Source organism: Trichoderma reesei (genome assembly GCF_000167675.1).
Source record: "Trichoderma reesei QM6a unplaced genomic scaffold TRIREscaffold_2, whole genome shotgun sequence".
Lineage (NCBI taxonomy): Eukaryota > Fungi > Ascomycota > Sordariomycetes > Hypocreales > Hypocreaceae > Trichoderma > Trichoderma reesei.
The window spans coordinates 864,110-885,551 of record NW_006711149.1 but is presented as its reverse complement, the minus strand read 5'-3'; the positions used below and the strand labels follow the sequence as shown (position 1 = coordinate 885,551).

Here is a 21,442-nt window from a genome sequence, read left to right as displayed (position 1 = left end):
ATAAGTGTTGCCCCTTACTTAGTGTGTTTTTTAGATGTTATACTTTTTAGCAAGCTGAATACTTTTCAGCCTGAATTGCATTAGGGCCTGAACCTCGAGTCTGCAAGCACTTGACACCCTGCTTTGCGCACTCTGGGCATTGTTAGGGTGTGTCGTAGTATTTCACTTTGGCATGACCCTTTGAGGCGTAGTCTCCAGCCCTATGACCATTCCGATGTTGCATCAAGCACTACCTTACGTGCGGTTGTACAAGCCAGACGGCATCTGCTGTCAAGATGCGATGCCATCTGCGACAAGTGGATATGTTGGCCTACAGACAAAGAACTCCCTCTTGCCACGATACATAGGTCGTCGACGACTTCACCGCCAAGTGGGCTTGAAGCACCTTGAAGCCCGCCCAGGTCAGAATATCTGGCTGCTTTCACCCAGTCCTGTCTTCTTGCAGCCATCAATTGAATAGGTAGGTATGCATGGGCAGCTTCCACTTGCCGATTCAAGCTCCTGCCCCTCCATTGCAGCCTGATCCTTTTCTCTTTTCTTCTTGGTGTCAAGCATATCCTTGTCTTTGCACGCTGCCAGCTCCCGGATTGCCCCGCGTTAGCCAACGGCGCATCTTGGGTTCGCCCAATCATTTCTCAGCAATCATCACCAGGGGTCGCCCAGAAGCCCAGAGAAGCAAGCTCAAGAAAAAATTGTTCAAGCTAGCCGCCACACAAATCAGTCTCCATAGTGACTACTTACCGTGAGCCAGTTACGAGACCAACGATCAGGCTCGACACGGACACACATACATACCATCGCTGCTGACAGCCATTGTCGTATACTTATACTCTAGAAGCTCTGGTGCGATGTCATAGACCTTTTGTCTCTGATTTATTCGGCTCGTCTTGTCCGTCTCTTCATCTGAAGCCATTCCAGCATTCCATGTGTTTCCTCCGCAACCGCATTCGTATGATGTCACCGCCTGCAGCTGCCACTGCACGATAATCTTGTACTAGTAGAAGTAGCAGCTACGACCGGCCATTTCTTGACCACACAGAGTGGGTTCCTCCTTCCTGGAGTCTGTTCGGCGAGAGACTCCATTCTTTCCTCGTTCCAGGCTCCTCTGCTCCTCACCTGGCTCCAGACCGTTCGTTACCTATTAATGAACCATCACGGCCAGAGTCTTGCCTGAACTGCATTGCCAGCCTCCAGCCCGGTAGAGGGTTTCTTGGGTATCCTACCTACTATACCCATCATTTCTGGCAGACCATGGACTCCACGATGCCCAGCTCTGGAGGTGCTGCCACGGCCAACGAAGAAGCGCCGCTGCCACCGCCATCGCCCGCCTCGTACGACGCCAGCGCCGCCAATTCGTCGCCCTCCACCCTGCCGTCCAGGCAATCCCGCAGCGTCTCCGTCTCGTCCTTCACGGGCTCCGTCAGCAGCAAGAGCCGCTATGCCGAGCCGGGCACCTCCGAGGTCCACGCCGAGCGATCTAGCTTCTCCAGCAGCCCTCACTCCTCCAACCCTTTCAAAGGCGCTCGACCGACCTGGAACAGCGGCCGACGACAATCAACCGCATCCGAAGTCTTGACCGAGGAGCTCTATCTGGGAGAGTCGCAGCAGAATCCGGTCTTCGTCGACGGCGACACCCCACGAATGCGTCCCATTTCAGATGCTCCCGCAAGCCACACGGCAGCCCCCGAAGCAGCCCTGCCCTCGAGGTCATCGTTCTCAGACTCCCATTCGATTCGATCCAAACGCCTGTCGGGGACATCGCTGTACTCGCTGGCTTCGGCTCGTGGTGTCATCAGCCCGCCGCAGTCCAACCCGGTGTCTGATCAGAATCCCCCTCCGCGATCGGTACCAAGCCTGATGTCCTCTGGGAAAGGGCCATCCTCGGCCCAGTCGGACACTGCATTATCCGGCGTCACCGTGACCACTTCTTCTGGTAATCAGTCGGGACACGGGTCTTCTAACAACCATAGCCTTGCGGCAAGAGAGACGCAGTCGCCGCATCACGATCTCGTCCGGCGAAACCAACGGTCCGAAACAACAGCTCCCATGCGAAGCAGCCAGCCCGATCGCTCTCGGAGTAGAGCTAAACGACGTTTCAGCGGAAGCACTGCGTACAGCAGCCAGAGTCCGAGTAGCGAACGAGGACCTCACCATCGGGAGAAGGAAGAAGGTACGGCAGATTCTCCGTATTCGATCGTCATGCGGTATCTGACAGCTTCATTCTAGCCAAACCCGCGCCTCTGGGCGTCATTGGTATCTGCGCTCTCGACATCAAAGCCCGAAGCAAGCCGAGTCGAAACATCTTGAATCGTCTGATTGCGAACCGCGAGTTTGATGTCGTGGTGTTCGGTGACAAGACCATTCTTGACGAAGGTATGTCAACTTTAGGCTCTTTCACCCCGGCATGAGAAGGAGAGAAGAACAACTCGTTCGAGAGTATTTCGAGATGGATGGTGGCGCTGACTTTGAACTTTTTGCGGACAGAGGTTGAAAACTGGCCTATGTGGTAAGTTGAGCTGTCCTCGGTATACGTAGAGCATAGTGACATGGCCTCCTTGACGATCAACTAGATGGCACAAGATATGCAGACCGTAGAACATGCGACATTTGCTAACATCTTCTCATCTAGTGACTATCTGATATCGTTCTACTCTGATGGATTTCCCTTGGACAAGGCTATTGCTTATATCAAAACGAGAAAACCCTTCTGCGTCAACGATGTGCCAATGCAAAAGATCCTCTGGGACAGGCGTGCATGCCTGCGTCTACTTGACAAGATTCAAGTTCGCACGCCCAAGCGCCTTGAAGTGACACGGGACGGCGGGCCAAAGGTCCTTACTCCGGAGATGACGAAATACATCAAGGAGGTTTCCGGAGTGACGCTGGAACCGACCGATCCCGAAAAGAATCCGCCGCCCAAAAAGGTCGAGCTCTTAGAAGACGGCGATGTTCTCAGCGTCGATGGAGCACTACTCAAGAAGCCTTTTGTCGAAAAACCAATCAGCGGCGAGGACCACAACATCATCATTTACTTCCCAAAGAGTTCCGGAGGAGGTGCACGCAAACTGTTCCGAAAAGTTGGAAACAAGAGCTCCGAGTACGTCCCGGACCTCAATATCCCCCGGGCCATTACCGAGCCCGAGAGCAGCTACATATATGAGAGCTTCATGGAGGTGGACAATGCCGAAGATGTCAAGGCCTACACTGTCGGGCCTTCGTATTGCCACGCCGAAACCCGCAAGTCGCCCGTTGTCGATGGTATCGTTAGGCGGAACACGCACGGCAAGGAGCTGCGCTACGTGACGAGCCTCGGTGCTGAGGAACGAGAAATTGCCCGCAAGATCTCGACCGCCTTCGGACAACGAGTCTGTGGGTTTGACTTGCTCAGGGCTTCGGGGAAGAGCTATGTCATCGATGTCAACGGCTGGAGCTTCGTCAAGGACAACGAGGACTATTACGAGCATTGCGCCAAGATTCTGAAGGAAGTCTTCATCAAGGAAAGACTTCGCCGTGGTGGTAGCATAACATCACCGCCCCAAGCTCCTTCTCCCGCCCCTTCTTCGGAGGTCGACCCCATTGCCAAGGCAGGACAGTCGATGACCGAACGCGAGCAAGGAGGGGCTGCAGACACCACGGGCGCCACTGCCAGCGTGCCCATTCCTGTGGCCAAGCAAAACAACCGCTCGACGCAAGCTGAGCATGCCGGCCAAGTTGAGTCTGGGCCAGGCGCCCCTAGCGGTACGGCATCGCCTACAATCGAGAGCAACCGGACGTCGGTTGGCCAAAGCACATCAGGGAGCCCCTTACTACCGCAGCCGCTGCTGCCGCCTACAGATGTCGTGTCGCCCAGCGTCTTCTCGTCCACACCCAGGTCTAGCAAGGATTCGTCACAGTCTCCTACCGCCTTAGCGCCCCAGGAGGAAGCAGAGGCCGAACCCACGCCTCCCCCTCCTCCTCCCCCCAAACACTCGTGGAAGTTGAAGGGCATGGTTTCGGTCATCAGGCATGCTGACAGAACTCCGAAGCAAAAGTACAAGTTTACCTTCCATACCGAACCATTCATCGACCTGCTCAAAGGTCATCAGGAAGAGGTGCTCCTTATTGGGGAGCCTGCCCTAGCGAGCGTGATACAGGCAGTGGATGTTGCCTACCTACAAGGCGTCGAGGACCGAGAAAAGCTCAGAGCTCTCCGGAATGTACTTGTGAAGAAGGGAAGCTGGGCCGGTACCAAAGTACAGATCAAGCCCATGTTCCGCAAGAAGAAGCAGGATCCCGCGCCGGAAGAAGCTGAGGAAACCTCTCAACCAGGTGAACAGACTGGCGAAGACACGCCGATAGCCCCCGGAAACGACACAGGCAAACGTGAGGGGCGATCCCCGAAGCGACATGATTCTATTTCAGAAGTCACCATGTCGAAGTTTACCGCTGCTGAAGAGAGCCTTGTGCTCGACAAGCTCCAGCTCATCGTCAAATGGGGTGGCGAGCCGACCCATTCGGCGCGGTATCAGTCGCAGGAGCTGGGCGAGAACATGCGCAACGATTTGATGCTGCTGAACAGGGACATTCTCGACGAGGTCCATGTCTACAGCAGCTCTGAGAGGCGGGTCACCGCCAGTGCACAGATCTGGGCATGTTCCTTTTTGGGCCAAAAGGAGCTGCCGGAGGACTTCATCACCATCCGCAAGGACCTCTTGGATGATTCAAACGCCGCCAAGGACGAGACGGACAAGGTGAAGAAGAAGCTCAAGGGCCTACTACGCGAGGGCAACGAACGCCCGGCGCAATTCGCGTGGCCCGAGAATATGCCCGAGCCGTCAGAGGTGCAAAACAGGGTCGTGCAGCTGATGAACTTCCACCGCCGGGTACTACAGTACAACTACGGCAAGCTGCACAGCAGCAACGCCGCCACGGCTCTCAACGCCATCTCGAACCCGAGCTCCGAGAAGCTCAACGGGGAGGGATCGAGTTCGTCGCTTTCGTCAGCGCTATCGCAGGCTAATGCCGTCAACAACATCCAGCCCAGATGGTGCTGCGGGGAAGATGCGGAGCTCTTCCGCGAGAGGTGGGAGAAGCTTTTTGCCGAGTTTTGTGACGCAGAGAAGGTGGACCCTAGCAAGATCTCTGAGCTCTACGACACGATGAAGTTCGATGCTCTTCACAACCGGCAATTCCTGGAATGGGTCTTCACCCCGCCGAGGAGCATGCTTGAGGAAGAATACGGCGTCAAAGATGGCAAGGCCAAGGACGGCGAGGATGTCAAGGGGGGAGCGACCGCGGCAGTGGACGACAAGGCCGCAGGGGCCTCTTCTGACAATTCTGACAAGAATGAGGGTTCCAACCGCTCAGCAACTGTTCGGAAGCTCTTCCGGCGACGGTCCTTCCTCAACGGCCTCCGCCACATGAATGACGAGGCGCCCCCCGAGCAGTACTTTAGGCTATACAAGAGCAACAGTGGCGTGGGAGAGAAGACGGATCCACGGAACGAGCCGCTTCAGGAGCTCTACCGGCTGGCCAAGGTTCTCTTCGACTTCATCTGCCCGCAAGAGTACGGCATCTCGGATAGCGAAAAACTGGAAATCGGTCTCCTGACGTCCCTGCCGCTCCTCAAGGAGATTGTGCAGGATCTGGAGGAGATGCAGGCCTCCAATGACGCAAAGTCCTTCTTCTACTTCACCAAGGAGTCGCACATCTACACTCTTCTAAACTGCATCATTGAGGGCGGCATCGAGACTAAAATTAGTCGCAGCACTATCCCTGAGCTGGACTATCTCTCACAGATTTGCTTCGAGCTGTACGAGTCGGAAGTGAACCCGCCGCCGGAGGAGGGCGACGAGCCCGCATTTGCCTACAGCATTCGCATCACCATTAGTCCTGGTTGCCATGTTTTTGACCCCTTGCACGTCCAGCTCGATAGCAGGCATTGCATCGGATGCGCGCCACGACGCAGTCTCACGCCACATTTGGATTGGTTGCAAGTGATCAAGACGCTGCGTGCCAAGTTCAACCAGTACGTTGTCCCCTTTCAGCCTCCCTTTCGCACCCTGTGTTGTTTTGTTCTGTATTCGCGAAAGCATGTCGTTTAGGCACTGTGATGGCTAACATGTTTGTGCGCACAGGGTCAAGTTGCCAAAGACCTTCCTGGCCATCAACCTGTCGGACGCCTTTACCTTCGAAGAGCACGACAAACAGGGGAGCGACCAGGAGGGGGGCCTAGAGATGAAGTCAGTCATCGCTAAGAACATGGCACCCGCTGGTGCTGGCATTGGCGAAAGCACCATCAGCAATGCGCTTGCCGCCGATGCAGCTGCTTCTATCGCCGATCCCAAGGATACAACTATCGATCCGGCTTGATGTGCGTGAAGGACTCTCGTGCAGTAGCCGTAGCCCTACAAGGCGGCTGGACACACTGACCATGCTGAGTGACAGCGATGCCCTGGCTTTCGAATAACCTTGATTCTTCTTCCTTTTTTCTTCACTTTCACTCGTTCCCGCCAAGGGTGAGCGGGCGTCTCCCATCATTGCCCAGGGTATCCTTACATGACACAACACGTCATGGTCATGGCCATCGGGGCCTTCTTCACGTCGGAACCTATTTCTTTACGACGATTGCTGTTGGTTTTGAAGCATGTTGAATCAGGCGATGCGTGCCGGTTGACCTTTGCTTGCTGGCACAGCCGCCCTCAATAGGTTGATGCGGCAACGGTTCGTCGTCGTCATGTGCCGTGTACTGTGTTCTGATTCAGCCTCCATTATGACATGTCAGAAACGCACGAGTGGTGACCCAGCGGCCCAGGGGTCGGACTTTGGTAGTAGTATATGGACGATGGATCGATAGTCCATGGAGATGACGCGCGCTCGCCCACGTCAATCGGGATCGATGTGGGAGGAACGCCATGCCATGCGTCGAGGTGGGATGATGTGCCGGGCGGTGCATAACGGGCATAAGCAGCATGATAGAATCGGCGGCCTTGTTGCCTCTTGTCTCTTGTCACTTGTGTTGTCTCTTTTTCCTTGACTGGGATGGTAGAAATGGGCGCGTTAGGTTGGAAGGGTGGAGGCCTCTTTGTCCGTAGATCGAAATGCTTCTTAGACTCAACTTTCCTGTCTTTCCCTCACTTTGAAAAAAAAACGCCCGCTCTCTTTCTGACACCCTGTCGGACAAGTTTCAGGGGTATCAGTAACGGACGATGCCGTATGACCTCATAACGCTTCTTGGCTTGATCGTGTCAGCAAACACATCTAAGATCGTAAAATGGCAGTATCAGACAATCTGTCTATCGTTCATCCGGCACAGTAAGCAATTCTCTCTCAAAGCTCATCATGAGGATGTAGGTAGCTCCTCGATACAACCGATGCGGACAATGCGTCAAAATCGTGACAGCCGCAGCAGCACTTCGTACAACGTATCCTTACAACAGTATGCCAATTATAGCCGCTACTACGCCCTTGGCAGTAGTAGTCAGCAGTAATGCGTTAAAGCCAACAAGAAACGAAGCATCCTTGTCAAATGTCGTCAGAGATGCCCAGCCCCGAGCCTCGGCTTCGAAACGCTGAAATTGGCCTGTTCATCTGCCCACCCTCTCATGCGGGAAAGCCGTGTGTTTTAGACCGATCACGGTTAGCCGGGAGGCTTCCAGCCGTGCAGCGGCCTCGAAGGCGCGCTCGGTAGAGCACCCTAGAGGATGAACACTGTCTCACGCTCAGAGATGACAGGAAGCCACACACCCTTTCGTCAAGCAAGGAGCAGACCCAGGAACTTGGGGCACGGGAGAAGCTGCATTAGCGCTGGTTCAGGGGCTTGTCTAGCGTGCCGGCGCAGCGGTGCTAGCATCACGGCCAAGCCAGGAGTTGGTTGTCCGTGATGCCGTACAGGAATCCGGAGCTGCCGCTTGGGGGGGTGTGGCATGAAAAAGGCCAGTAGGCTGCGGGTTTTCCGGAGAGGCAGTGGAATTATCAACTCTGCTACTAGCAGCAGCATCACATCCCGTCCTCGAGGAGCCTCAAAGTGGGTGTTGCCATGGCCGGCGCACGTGGGCTTCGGCACTTCTCGCATTGTCACTGGCATGTACGTGTCAGCGGGAGAAATGCATCAACTGTATGGGCTGTAACTTCAAGCTGTACTTGTGTGCACTCGTATGTTCAAGGAGGCGTGACTCTTGCTGTTCCCGTACACCATGAGTACTAGTAAGCACTACATTCCCGTCGGCCTTATTTGGATGCTGGACAGTGTCGTATTGGCAATCGGCCTGCGAGTCGAAATACATAGGTAACAGGTAAGGTAGCTGCTGCTTTGTTCAGGATGAACGCCGGCCACTTGGCACAAGGAACAACGGAAGTCGGCGAGCAACAAGTCTTGAGTCAGCCGGGTTCCGTGTCCACGGCCCGGCTTCTAGAACGCCATTCTGCGCCATGATCGTCAGTACGTAATGTATACAGCCAATAGTAATTCGTACTGCGACCTGTCGAAGAACGGGGCTTCTTGAAGCCGTCCAAACGATATCAAGATGCCCAAGACAGGTCCGTATCAAAATTTGAAGCAGCTTGATACGTTGCGGATACTGGCCGCGCGTGCTGATCGCAGAATACCTGGTCGAGTACGAGCTCAATATGGTCGAGAATTGGTGCAGAACCCGCCGCTCCAGAGTCGCAATGTGTATAGCAGGTAACAGGGCACGCCTCGCGCAGACTTCCACGGCCGTCAACCATGCTATGACATCCGTAATGAGTATTTGTCAGGACTCAAGGCATCCCATCGGCCAACGTCTCGGGCTTCCAACTTGCTGCTAAAGCTGGACTATGCGCCGGCGTCGGATGAAAGCCTCATTACGGCAGCGGCCATCCTCATCAAGTCGAACCAACGTTGTGGGGCAAATCGACAGGGAATATTGCTGCTGGCTGATGTTCGAGTCTCAGATGTGCATCCTCTCATCAGAAGCAGGGAATGCCTTCATGTATGGTGGTTCTGTAACATGTTTGAATGACTCGATCATGAGCTCCAGCCGGGAGTATGGAGTGTCCAAAACTATAAGCAGATGGCCCATGTCCCACAGCAATGCTCACATGATGGGCGGGCAGTGCGGGTAAGAATGAGAACAGAAAAGCAGCAATAGCATGGACAGCCAGACCGAAGGACTTGTCTTGCCATGTCATCCAGTGTGACCTCGTCCGGCAATAGAGCACGCAGCGCTCTGTGCTTGGTACTGCAAGTACTCAAACAGCAGCCAAGGCAGACCCATGCCCTGTCAGCCGATAGCCGGGCTGGTTTCGACGGAAAGCGTGCTCATATAAGAGACCAGGATGTGAGAGAATGCGAGCCAACCGGATTCGGGTGCCCGTGTTTTGATGGCTAGATTACCGGGTAGAAGACAACTAGGTACCTACCTTCAACGACTCATCACCATTCCCAGGTATAGTACCACTTCCTCCGCAGAGGGCGCCAGTACGTGCCGAGCAACAATTCGGGGCAAACTGTACAGCTCGACATCCAATGATTGGTCCAGCGGCATCGCAAGAAGAATCTGGCTCAAGACTCGACGTTTTTGTGCGACTATGAGTCCGATGGCCATGCCCGCAGGTAGAGACGTACTGACCAGTGCAATGCCGGGTGGTATGCTCCGTACCAAAAATGGCTTCGTAAGCTGCGGACAGGACCAAACAGATGTGGCGAGAGCGTAGCAGTCGGAAGAGAGCCCGTACCAGTGTGGTCGAGCTGCCGTTGTTCTCTGCCGTTGCATTCTGTCGCTGCTACATGCCGATTGCTTCTCCCTCCATCTCGGCTAGGGTTGCTGTATCTGGCAGAACTAAAAGCAGTGGGCTACGTGTCTCAATCACGTACAAGTATCGTGCAGCATTCATTTGCGAATGTCCATACAAGTATGTACGATTGATGGATGGCTGTACGTCTGCGGCGAGACATGGCAGGTCAGCGGTCAAAGAGGCGAATGAGATGTTGATCAACGTCGCCCTGCAGCTTGAGTTGGTGCCAATGAACAGATTTCTGATGCCAGAGCAACCACTCGTTTCAATTGATTCGAGTGATGGGTCTCGGCGATGCAACACTTGTGCTGCCGGGATGTGTTCCGGTCATGCCGCCCATACGAGGCCCACGGTGGTGATGGTGTGAACGCTTTGCAGTTGGCTGGCCCGCTTGCTACCTTGCCTCTGACGGATCAGTCATGTTTGGGAGTGTTTCGAAGGCGAAAACGACATGTCGCTCTCTCAGCATGGCGTGGTGCTCGGGACATAGATTAGCTGGGCTGCGTGGCCGCAATGGTTTCCTCGGATGCGGCACCCAAAGAACAAGCCAACCGGGCGCTTCATATAGAGGATTGCAGGACTTCCCAAGGAAGAGAAATCAAGAGAGCAGTCATATCTCAGCCGCGGCAATAGCTCAAGCATCCTGCATGCAAGGCCAACAATAGGTCCGGTTTCGAGTGATTGAGACTTCGTGTCGTGTGGACGAAGGGGTTTGGAGAGAGTCAAACTCCAGAGCCAGGTGCTGGCCTCTGCAGCGCGACGACATTGCGTGCTTGTATGAAGCACCAAAGAGATGCTGACTCGGATTGTCGCAGATCTCATCGCACAACTGGTTTCGCATTGCCTAATGCGTCAGAGTCGAAATTCCAGCGCAGAATAAGTGCCCGTCGTGTAACTGTAGAGGAAATTTGCAGGGCTGAGCATCGATGTCTATGTATGCATGTATTTCATCTGTGATTGACGTGGTCGACGTGACAAAGCGCTGTCAAGGATTTCGCTAGCCTTAGGCCACGGGTACCTAGGGCAAAGGTGGCGTACAAATCGTAGATCGGCTTGGGTGGGCAGCAAGCAGGTGCCACATGTGTGTGCCTGTATCGTATGTACATGTATCAGCACGATCCTGTTGTACACTTCGAGATGAGTTCATGTGGCTTAGGGCGTGAACCAGGGCAGGGCCTCTCTCTGTTGGCTGCTGCACCCTCGTGCTGGGGCGTCGGAGAGGAGACAGACTGACAGACGGGCAGGACGGTTCTGCGTACCCTTGCGGACATGTCCAAGCATGTATGTACGTGCGAGTACATATTGCTTTGTACAACCGCAGTGCTGCACATCAGCCATGCCTGGCAATTCTTGCACGCCCTGACAATGACTGGGTAGAGCGGCTGCATCGACAGGGGTTCCGGAGTGTTTGTCCACGACCCAAGCTATGCGGGGTTCTAGGAAGAGGCCAGATGAGAAAAGATGGGTGCGGAAATGATTGGCCGTCTCGCCGGGGTGGAAAAGGGCCAAAGATGATATTTGACGAGATGGCGAGATGGCGAATGGCGGCTGGAGGCGCACGTATCAGAATGAGACCAAGATGATAAGGAGGGAGAGGAGCAAGAAGGAGGAGAAGCAGAAGGCGAGAAAAGACAGGTGGTGGTGGCAGTGACAAGTCGAGAGGAGAAGCATGCCATTGGCAGTTGGTGGATGCACCTGCAAGAAGATGCAGCGCCTCGCACGTAACCACGTATTCTTTCATGTGCAGAATCTGGTTTTTCTCCTTCCCCTCCAATTGTACTCGTCACTTGTCACATACTCCGATCTCTTCCCTGTATTCCTTGTTTCCTCCTTCCCCAACCTTTGTCGGCTCTTGCTCTTTCCTTTTTCCAAAGCCCTGCCTTTGGGGAACTTTGGCGGCGAACCAAAAGCAGCAGTTTCCGAGGGAAGCAACGAGAGGAGGAGCTATGGAAGGAGCCTAGCAGCAGTCCGCTGACGTACTCGTACGAAGTTCAGAATACATACGTAGGTACCTAGGTAGGGAAACAGCCCCCCTGCTGTTCAAATGAGGAAGAGGAGGTACGAACGCAATCGAAGCACCCTCTCATGACCTCGAATGCTCTTCGCAACGAGACGGCACCTGTGCGATACGAAGATGCCAGTGTTGGGCGTCCCAGGAACAGTAACCTTTAGCCCGAAGACCAGCGCATGCAAGTAATTGCATGCACGCACGGCGCTTCATCCGCTGGCACTCTCACGGCCTGCTCGCTAAGGCACGGGTTCTACCCCTGTTGAGCTGAGGTTAATTTGAGTACAGGCCAGGTGGTAGACCTGTGAGGCCTCGGGTGTCATCCATCTGACGAGACACGCTTCACTCAGCTGGGCACTGCCTAGGTAGGGAGTGGGCATCCGCTTTGTGAAGAGCTCGCCCTGCCTTGCCTCACCTTACTCGAGCCAGTAATGCTTCAAGTACACAAGAGTCCACAGAGTCCACATCGAGGCCTGTCCGCAGTTCTGAACCACACTCCCCACCATGACCAGAGCTCGATACTACTACTAGTAGTAGTAGACACCTGTCCTGGTCCATCGATTCCCCCGATGTCTGACCGGCCGCGGGACCTGACGCGAAATTCCGGACAGCCATAATCGTAGCAGTCTCGTCCTCGTTGCTGGACAAGCATTGCAAGTGGCCTGGTCCCTCAAACGGCTCTTCTCACACGCAATCATGCGCCCATGTCTCGTAAAAGGGCAAGCGTGGTAAAGTGGCGAGCATGGTGAGGAAACGTCAGGCAACTTACGACATGCCATGGGTTGTGCTAAAAGGTAAAAAGCCTGCCAAGAGTGATGCCCGTACGTGTTGAAGGGGGCAAAGGCAGCAGTCTGAGACACCACCACCCTGAGACACAAGACCGCTGTCCTGCGCACGAAGCAGGCGGTTGCCGTGTTGGGCATTCAGAAACCCGCGCGGGAAGCAAGGTCTGGCTCGGGATAACCAACACTTGCGCAGACCTGGGCCGAGACTGGACCAATGCCTATTAGTCAGGTAGCCCAATCGATCCTCTCCCGGCATGCAGAAAAGATGCGAAAGAGGTGATAGCTTACATGTAGGCAAGTACTTATAAGGAAGCAAATTGTAATGCCATTGGGTGTGTCGGTGCACGACCTGCTGCGGACGGCACCAAAAGCGGCATCCTCTGCATGTTGGCGTGTACGCACCTTGCATGCTTGAGCTGGCTCGCTTGTTGGTGCCGGCTCCAAGGCCTGGCCTAGACAGGGAGAGCAGATGCGGGTGGCGCTTCTGCAAGACGCGCGCAAGCTCTGGACGACGGCCTACCTTAGTATCCCCAGCTGGATGAGAAAACAACAGCGCCAGCGTATCACGTCTTGCTCTTGTGCTCACACTGCAGGTCGGTGAGCGCGGATCCAGCAGCTTCTGCATTGCTGCAGAAGCCCGTTGGTGGCAATCGAGGCGGGATCGTCCCATGCTCTAGCCTGGTGCTCTGTACCGCTCTGTCATGGTTGAGACGCTGGGGTACGATTCGAAGTACCTGGCATGCGGCCATAGTCTGTGAGATTCCTATTGGTCAATTGGGTTGTCGAATTACTCTCTTGAGCACTTTGCCAGGAGCCTAGCCGATGTGCCTGGGGCGGTACTTCGACCAGGGCCAGCCAGCTCAAGCCAACCGATAATGGCCTGGAGTACTTCGTATTATTGAACCGGCGGACCTGGGACGAGGAGAGAAGAGAAAACAATCATAGTATTCACTTCGCATCAATCCTCCTCCGCTTCGCACCTACAGCTGGTGGATCTGTAAGTATGTACTGCCTTGCTCGATATGGAGTAGTCCTACCTGTTTCCATCCATGCTGCTGCTGCATACATACCTTAGCAGTAGTACCTAGTCAGGAAGAGCATGCGAGATGTTACCTTGGAAGAGGGCGCCTTCGTACCCAACTGCTACCTGCATGCACCGAGAAGGCAAGGCACGGAGTACGCGCTTGTACATGCATGAAAGCAGCTGGCATCGTATGAGTAGCCTTGTCCTAAATAGCAGCAGCAGATCATCAGCCTCGACACATCCCGGCGACTTGGACTTGTAATAGTAAGACTTACTGTTGTTGCTGAGCACCTTGCTGCCACACCTTGTCTCCATTTCATCTCCTTCTGGCAAAGCATAATTACCTCATGGGCATTCGCAAAACACACCGCCTTCAAAGGCGCCGCGAATGATCCAACGAGACTGATTCAGTCAACAAATTGGCTTGCTTCATCCTCCTCCGTGTTTCCGGACCTGTTCCAAGGGTCGGCCGTCATTCTCCATCCAATTCAGGCTTCGGCGCTGTGCCAGCTTCAAACGGCGCCGAGGTACACGAAGGCATGCCTGCAAGCCCCCACCCGAGGAGCCCTAAATAAACAGCATCCGACATGAGGCGCTGTCAACGGTCCACGCCGGGCCGGTGCTGCATCCTGGCTGCGAGGGAAGAGACAAGAGGGAGCCACAAGGCATCGTGGTCGGCAGATGTGAGGTCACTGCTCCCCCGGAACAAGCAAGCGGTCATACAAGCAGGCAGGTTGTCACCAACCCGTCTCACCTTCACTCTCGCTTTCGGCGCATCTTGACCCCATCTTGGACAAGTGTGTCGGAGCCGTCAACACGGGGAATGGTTTGGGAACTTTTCTCATTGGGATCCGTCTCATCGCGGGGCTAGGTAGCTGGTAGGGCTACATGCGGCGGCGTATTCGAGATGAGTCGTGCGTCCGTGCTTGTAGCACCTCGAATTCTACAAGCACGAGGATCCGCGTACTGGTCTAAGGTAGAGTAAGTATCATGTCTGATTGCCAGGGTATCCAGCAGCGCCACGATGAGATGCTTGCCTGCCCAGGTAGCAAGGTGTGTCCTGCTGTTGTAGGTATAAGCCGCACGTTTCCCTGGTACGTGCGTCTTATCGAGCGCACATTCGGGCAGCCTATTGCAAGCATGAATGAATCTCGTCTCGAGACGTGGCTGCCATACAGCTTCAGGCCGAGCCACTTGCCCACATTCACCAATTGCCAACTCAGCATCACACGGTGTCGTGCTTTGTGCAACTGGCCAGCAAAAGCGCACTTTTGGATTCCTGTTGAGAGTCAGAGCTTGTCTCCCCAACATCACGAGTGGGCGCAGCTTAGCTTCTTGCTACTACTTGTGGTGGCTCTCATTCCAGTAGCCCGCGGTGCCTTTGGTACACTCATCAGCCTACTAGGTAGTGCCAGCAGTCCAGGGGTGAGTTGCCCGCTCTCCCGCGTCCCTGGGCAGTCAGATTCTTCCAGACACCCATCCAAGCCATCCTCACGGGAGACTTGAGCGGCGCTTGCGGATCAGCTCGGAGAGGGGGCATCTGGGGGGGTGTGCCTTCTGCTGTATACACGCCGAGTTAAAGTAGTGATGACGAAGGGCTTGATCTTTTTCCCCCCCTTCTGCCGCCTAGCTCTCAATTGACAAACGGGGTCTGTCAATGGACCGTTTTGGTAACGTCCAGGAGACTAATGCCCTGGCGTCTGCGGCTCTGTCGTCTACTCGCCTGCCCCGGTAGCCCGGTCAATCGCCCGCAGGCCAGGGAGTTGGGAGCGTGACCAGCATAAGTTAGCGATCGTTCCGGTTGAAACGGAGAGTTGTGTCCGCGCATGAGCTTTGTGTGCTTTAGACGCATCTCCTTCGAGTCGTCAACTGCTCCAGGACCAGTGACCCAGAGTCAAGAGGGATATGCGCGAGAAGCTGATCACCCTTCCATTCCGCCGGGCCGTCGAGCTGCAGGTCCGAAGAGTAGGGCATGCCACGATGGTTGTAGTTGCGCGGTCCAGAGAAAATAGCAGAGCAGTTATTCAACACAACAGAGAGTTGGCATGACAGCCGTAGAGAGTAATGCAGTGAGAGCGATGCAGCATGTTAGAAGCTGAGGTCATCGATCAAGTGATGGAATTAAAAAAAGGCATTCGCTTTTCCTGCCTCAGGATCGAGATGTTGGGCTGCAGAGCACCTTCCTTGTCTCGCGCGTCTTTGGGCAAGGTGCCTCGAGGTGCGCACTGGACGCAGAGTACACCGCAGTACTTGCGCCAAGTACAGTACCTCTGCTGCTTCTCAGGTACCTCGCCCTGCGGGCTGCATGTACATCGTATATTTTATATTAACTGTAACTTTGAGGTTGTGCATGTGCATGATGCTGCATCCTCAAGGTACCTTCCATTGAGTAAGGTAGAGCTCAACCGGGGATGCGCCTTCCTTCTCTATTCACCCCGACTTCATCCCTTGCTCCGTCTTCAGGCACGCCCCCCTTCCAGGTTCCTTTTCGTCCTCGCTCTTTGTCTTCTCTTTTCTTTACTTTGTCTGCCATTTCTCCCTTGTTCCATCTCTTCAACATCCTCGTCCTTGTCATCAAACCTTCTTCCCTCCACGTGCCCAATTCCCATACTTTGCCGTTTGCACCTTGGCCGTCAACCTTAGCAGTTGACCGGAAGTTACGATTGAGAACCCAGAACGACATAGTATCCTTGGCCGAGCTCTGTCAGGCTGCTGGAGGCTCCAGTTGAGCTTCTCTTCGTCTAAAGCCAACCACGCCATCAAACGCACTTCCGCATCGTCGCCTTCTAGAAACAATCTCGGCACTTCTCTACCGCCGGAACTGCCTCCGGCGTTGCATCAATCGGCATCCGCTCCCGCATAGCCGTCTTCTTCCCGACCCTGGGAAGTTCAAACAAACGTTGTCTGGTTTGGTGCTATTTTTGAAATCCTGGACACAGTCTGTCAGTCACTTGGTCGCAACCGCCACACAGGGAGGCTTCTCATCGTCATCCTGCTCGTCATCTTGCCTCCGGACTGACAACCCACACCCGTCTTTCCGGGGGCTTATCGACAATCGAAGACAGACCCCTCCCTTGCTACTTGGCCCCATGCCCTACGCTTCGCCTCGTCTCAAGTGGTCAATCCATTGTCTACCGGCATATGGGTGCTCTCCGTTCCGTGCCATCCCAGCTTCCAATCCCTGAATATCCACCAGCTTCTGCTTTCTAGCTACTGGCATCTTTATGCAAACACTCACGGTTAGAGTTCACGATTACTACACCTCGTCACGGACGCCGACTGACGACTCCGAAGAACATATAAGCTTGTGGCTCGCAACCTTCAAGTCGATCTCCACAACACCCAATACTCGAAACCAGTCCTCTTTCTTAAAGACGCAGTCTTGATATCTCCCTCAAGATATTTGCTCCATACCCAACAGACATTTGTTTCTAGAGCTCTCCTTCATCGTTGGAAACCTTAAAGAGACGCCTTCGTCTCTGTAAGCAGCCACGGTCTGACAACCACCATACCAAGTCTTTATATTTCCCGTCTCTCTCATCAGTCATCTCAGGCCAAGTCACTTGGCTTCCTACTATTTGGGTTCTTATTTCCCTTTGTCAGAAGCATCCAAAGTGTCACCTTCTTTCAGGCACTTCCATTCTTGACAAATCGTCAACCACATCCTCCCGGCTCAACCCATATTCCCTACGATCACGACTCAACAACAAGCTCCCATGACAATGGCCGTCTCTTGCGCTCACTCCTTTGTCATGATCAAGTCTGACAATACGCTCGTTCAGTGGATTTGCCAGCACTGTCGCTCGGGACCTCACTGGGCCATCTATGAATGCACCTACTGCAAGCTTCATCTATGCCGCCCTTGTACCCAGGCGGCCTAAGCTGGTGAGCTCTGCAATGGATAGTATTGCATATGGGCGGATCGATTCCCCTCCATGGCAGGCTCTTTGGGGGATATCCCTCTTCTTCTCTCTCGACGACCGCGCGTATTCATTGCGCACTCCCATCAAGATGGAACGGGAAAACACTGAATGCGGCCTACTGCACCTACTTTGATGATACATTCACCCTCGGCGAACCAGTTGCGTTATAACGAGCACCTGACTGATACGCTTCTACGAATAATGACCTCTTTTTGTACCGTTTGCTCCTCTTTCTTCTACCACTACAAATGCACATCTCGCCTACCAACAGTTTGCTCCTCGGCGCCCGTTGTCGTTCTCGTTTTGGGCAAACTAAATCACAGCCACGGGCATGCAACTCGCTCGCAGATGCGGTGGCACCTGTCCCTTGGTCGACCTCAACTTTTCCAAATCGTTCTTTTCACTCTCGTCTGTCTTGCGTTCTGATTTTGCAGCTGGCTGCAGGTCCCACGTGGGCGATTCTTCCAGCACACCCTTTTCGGCGTCGTGCATCATGGCCAGGACAAGGGCCCCTGCAGGGTGTTTCCCTTTTATGTGGACACTCCGGCTAAGGCTTATGGAATACTTCTCGGAGGCATCGAGGTGCGATTCGGCGAAGAGCTGTGGCCGCAGCCGGGCAGCCCTCCATATCTCAGCTTACAGCCCCTTGGGCACTTGTTGGCCATTTTCATTTGTCAACACTCCTATTCAAATGGAAGGGGCAAGCGCAAGCGCAAGGCACTGAAGGCGGCTGCTTGGCCATTTGCTCATGATTCGGAGCCGGTTCGGTTCCACTAAGAGTGTGCTGTGTCACGACAGCCTGCAATTTGCCTCCCTTGCCGGCTGCAACCTGGGGGCTTGTTTCCCACATTCATTTTCGGACCCCGTTCTTTTGTTTCTTCTTTGTCATCGAATGCTTCTCGTTAGTGAATGGAGTTATGCTGTCTCCGTTGTGGTCGAGGCTTCGGTTTGCTTCTAGGCCTGTTCTTGGTTTTGCTTTTCCACCAGTTAGACGATACAGTTCTCTTCACCACATCCTGGCGCTACTGGGAATTACCTACTGGATGGAAGGGGCTGGTTCACATGAGTGAAATTGTGTATAGATTGGTTGTCGTAAGACAAAGGGGCTTGAACCTGAGCATGTGAGCATGACACTATAGAGACTAGACAGACCTGGCGTCTAATGACTTTATATATCAACCATCTTCGTCGATGATTCTTGAGTGTCCGACGACTCTGGGAGCGTGCAAGTTCACGACTGGTAGCTACCATACCTACGGCCTCATATGCGACGCTCCTGATTAGAAAATGCCTTTATGCTCAGCATAGTATATTGAGACAACGTATGTCACTATGTTCTTGAGCCCATCAATCGCCTTTACTGTACGCCAAAGGTCCTCTGCATTATGGAGAATTGGTACGAGGGCCTCACCGTACACTGTTGATCAACACTTCATGGAGTCTCATCGGGACTCTTTAACATTGAATGGGTTGGGAGACTACAAGTCAAGGAGTAATTGAATCCCTCAGAGTGTAAATTGGAAGAACTTGAGGACAGGATGACCTTGAATTAGTCTGATCACCTCAAATCATGGGGGCAGAATGCGCTTGAAAGCGAATATCTTGCCTCCTCAACGTCATGTTCAGACAAGAACTCGACGTTCATTACCCATAGGCCCTCTTTTCAGGGAAAGTACCTTCAAGAGAAGGTAGACCGGATTGAATGAGGGAACGCAGGCTATACGAAGAGCAAGAAGGAAGGGGAGTATATTGAAGCTACCAAGGGGAAGCGATTGTCAATTACTTTGCTATTCTTCTGTTGTTTTACTCTACCTGGGGCTACAAAGGGCCGATGTGAGGCGTTGTATGTGCTTTTGAGGAGGGTGCAGTTTGGTTCATCTTTCTCCGCCATGTTGACTGTCTCGTGTTCTCTCTCTCTCTCTCTCTCTCTCTCTCTCTTATGGTCTATTTGCGTCATCGGACGACAATGTGGTACCAAGCGGAAAGAGGAACTGCGGCTTCGTCATACAGAGATTGCCGGGTGCGAGATGATCGTTTTCTGTGCACAGGTGGCACAACGGGGGTCTTTCCCGTGTCGATGAAGAATGTGACCCTAAGAACAGAGCAGAATAGCAAATAGACGCATGACTCGATGGAGAAACATTTGAAGGTTGCTTTGCTCCCATTCAAGTCAATGTGGCCAAAAGTTCCATCTCTGAATGCCAGTGAGAGACGTAGCAGTTTGTTTTACAGGCAAGGAAGCCCCTTGCTCACCAGAACAATGGGGGTAATAAACAAACTCCGATCTGCTCTATGTATAGCGATAGAAGCGAGCAATGCTCTCATCCTTATACTGCCAATCCGACACCGGCCTCTCACTCGTCCTCTTCGTCACAGCAACCTCATCCCCAACCGCGACATCAAGCCCATCCAGCCCATCCACCAAGAACCCGTACTTTCCAAACACGGGCGTCCACTTGGACCCCTTGTCCACCCTCCGATCAGACATGAGCTTCTTCAGCACCATGCCCTTCTCGCCCTCCCCGAAGCGCCCCGTCTCGTAGTCGACGTTGAGAGAGGTGCACCGGTTACACATCTTGGTCATGGCGAGCGCAGGCCGACTGCGGATGGACAGCTCCGCCCAGAAATCCTCGTCGAATTCGCCCTCGCCTTCGCCGTCGACGACGATGTTGGGGCGGAACCGGACAATGTCGACGGGCCCGCTGCTGAGCCGTGCGTTGACGTTGCTGAGCGACTTTTCGCTCGCAACGAGGTAGGCTGCCATGTCGGAAAAGGTCAACCAGTCTGGCTCGGGCTCGGACTGCGGCTTCTGCGCTCCCCATATGTAGCTAAAGAGATATGAGAGCCAGCCCTGTTGGGTGGGAACTGCAACGGGCTGAGCTCTGGGCGAAAAGGTGCCCAATACTGGGCGGCGCTCATCACCAATATAGACCAGGACAACCCGAAAGCCAAAGCAAGCTGTGAACCACTCGTCGTAAGCTGATCCCATACGGTAGCCATTGACCATTCCCTGGTGAAGGTTGAGGACTTGTCTTTCGAGCCGTGAAACGTCTGGATCCAATGGCACGCGCAACACGACGCTCTGCTCCGGACTTGGTGGCACCAAGGGGTCGCTCGGAGGCTGATATCGCACATGGATTTCGTCGCCTACAATCTCCTGGACGAAGCGACTGCACTGGGGATATCGATCGAGCTGTATCTTGGACAGCCCGCCGTCCTCGCCGACCCTCCAGAGCATGAACCGCCGGTCATACTTGATTCCCTGAGGCCCTAGATGGGCGTTGTGGAGTGAGATGCCGCGGAGGGCCTTGATAGGATAGACCCAGATCTGGGGTGACAAGAAGGCATAGAATCGTTAGCTAATCGTGATAATAAGACATTGATATCTCGTCCGAGCCATGGCCGGCAGACTGCTTACCGCCGTTACTTTCATGGCTGAGGTGCTTATCAGTTTGTGTGCTCGACTATCTCGAGTGTTTGAACCAGATAGTGCGTTTTGCTATTCCTTCTTATTCCTTGACATTAATTGAGATCTGTAAAGCACGTTGGATAGATGTAGTTGGGCCGCTATTATCAGCCAAGACCGGATTTTCGATCTTATACTAACTAACTGGATCAGTCATCATGCCGCCGGTCTGGCGCGCCCTTCAACGGCAAATCAGCTGCTGACATGCATTAAAGCCCGCTGTTGGGCATTCGGTGCAAAAGGTCTGGAATGAAAGCATCCTCCGCATCTTCTCAGCAAAGTTGACCGCTAAGATTTCGTTGTCTTTAGGTAATAGTCATATCGTTTGTTGGTGGCAGGGCGTTGATGATTGGCGATTACTTGGTTGTTAGTTGGCCTGTGTCAATCAACGGGATAGCGAGAACTAGCGAGGGCAGTGAGTCCATCGATATAAAATCTACAGATTGGGGTCGCCTTCTGTATCAGTTAGAGGAAGAAATT

The 21,442-nt window shown here is 53.9% G+C and overlaps 3 protein-coding genes across 3 annotated transcripts; 1 reads left to right on the top strand and 2 right to left on the bottom strand.

Moving 5' to 3' along the window:
* The first annotated feature begins 1,350 nt into the window (after positions 1-1,350).
* Positions 1,351-6,439, top strand: TRIREDRAFT_44878 (uncharacterized protein). Its single transcript, XM_006961971.1, has 5 exons — positions 1,351-2,170; positions 2,227-2,373; positions 2,485-2,506; positions 2,630-6,007; positions 6,117-6,439. Exons 1-5 carry the CDS (start codon positions 1,642-1,644, stop codon positions 6,349-6,351), a joined length of 4,311 nt encoding a protein of 1,436 aa, XP_006962033.1. The 5' UTR covers positions 1,351-1,641; the 3' UTR covers positions 6,352-6,439.
* Positions 6,440-12,180: 5,741 nt separating this feature from the next.
* TRIREDRAFT_103683 (uncharacterized protein) lies at positions 12,181-13,911 on the bottom strand (the record flags this gene model as incomplete). The annotated part of the gene is made up of 7 exons (XM_006962076.1): positions 12,181-12,285; positions 12,534-12,551; positions 12,838-13,001; positions 13,136-13,283; positions 13,587-13,607; positions 13,686-13,778; positions 13,849-13,911. 7 exons carry the CDS (start codon positions 13,909-13,911, stop codon positions 12,181-12,183), a joined length of 612 nt encoding a protein of 203 aa, XP_006962138.1.
* Positions 13,912-19,786: 5,875 nt separating this feature from the next.
* TRIREDRAFT_2322 (uncharacterized protein) lies at positions 19,787-20,929 on the bottom strand (the record flags this gene model as incomplete). Its single annotated transcript, XM_006961884.1, has 2 exons — positions 19,787-20,824; positions 20,915-20,929. 2 exons carry the CDS (start codon positions 20,927-20,929, stop codon positions 19,787-19,789), a joined length of 1,053 nt encoding a protein of 350 aa, XP_006961946.1.
* Positions 20,930-21,442: the final 513 nt, after the last annotated feature.

Coding starts and splice junctions, on each gene's coding strand:
- TRIREDRAFT_44878 (XM_006961971.1), top strand. CDS start 1,642: ATGCGTCCCATTTCAGATGCTCCCGCAAGCCACACGGCAGCCCCCGAA. Junction 2,507..2,629: donor GTTGAAAACTGGCCTATGTG/GTAAGTTGAGCT, acceptor CTTCTCATCTAG/TGACTATCTGATATCGTTCT. Junction 6,008..6,116: donor CTGCGTGCCAAGTTCAACCA/GTACGTTGTCCC, acceptor TTGTGCGCACAG/GGTCAAGTTGCCAAAGACCT.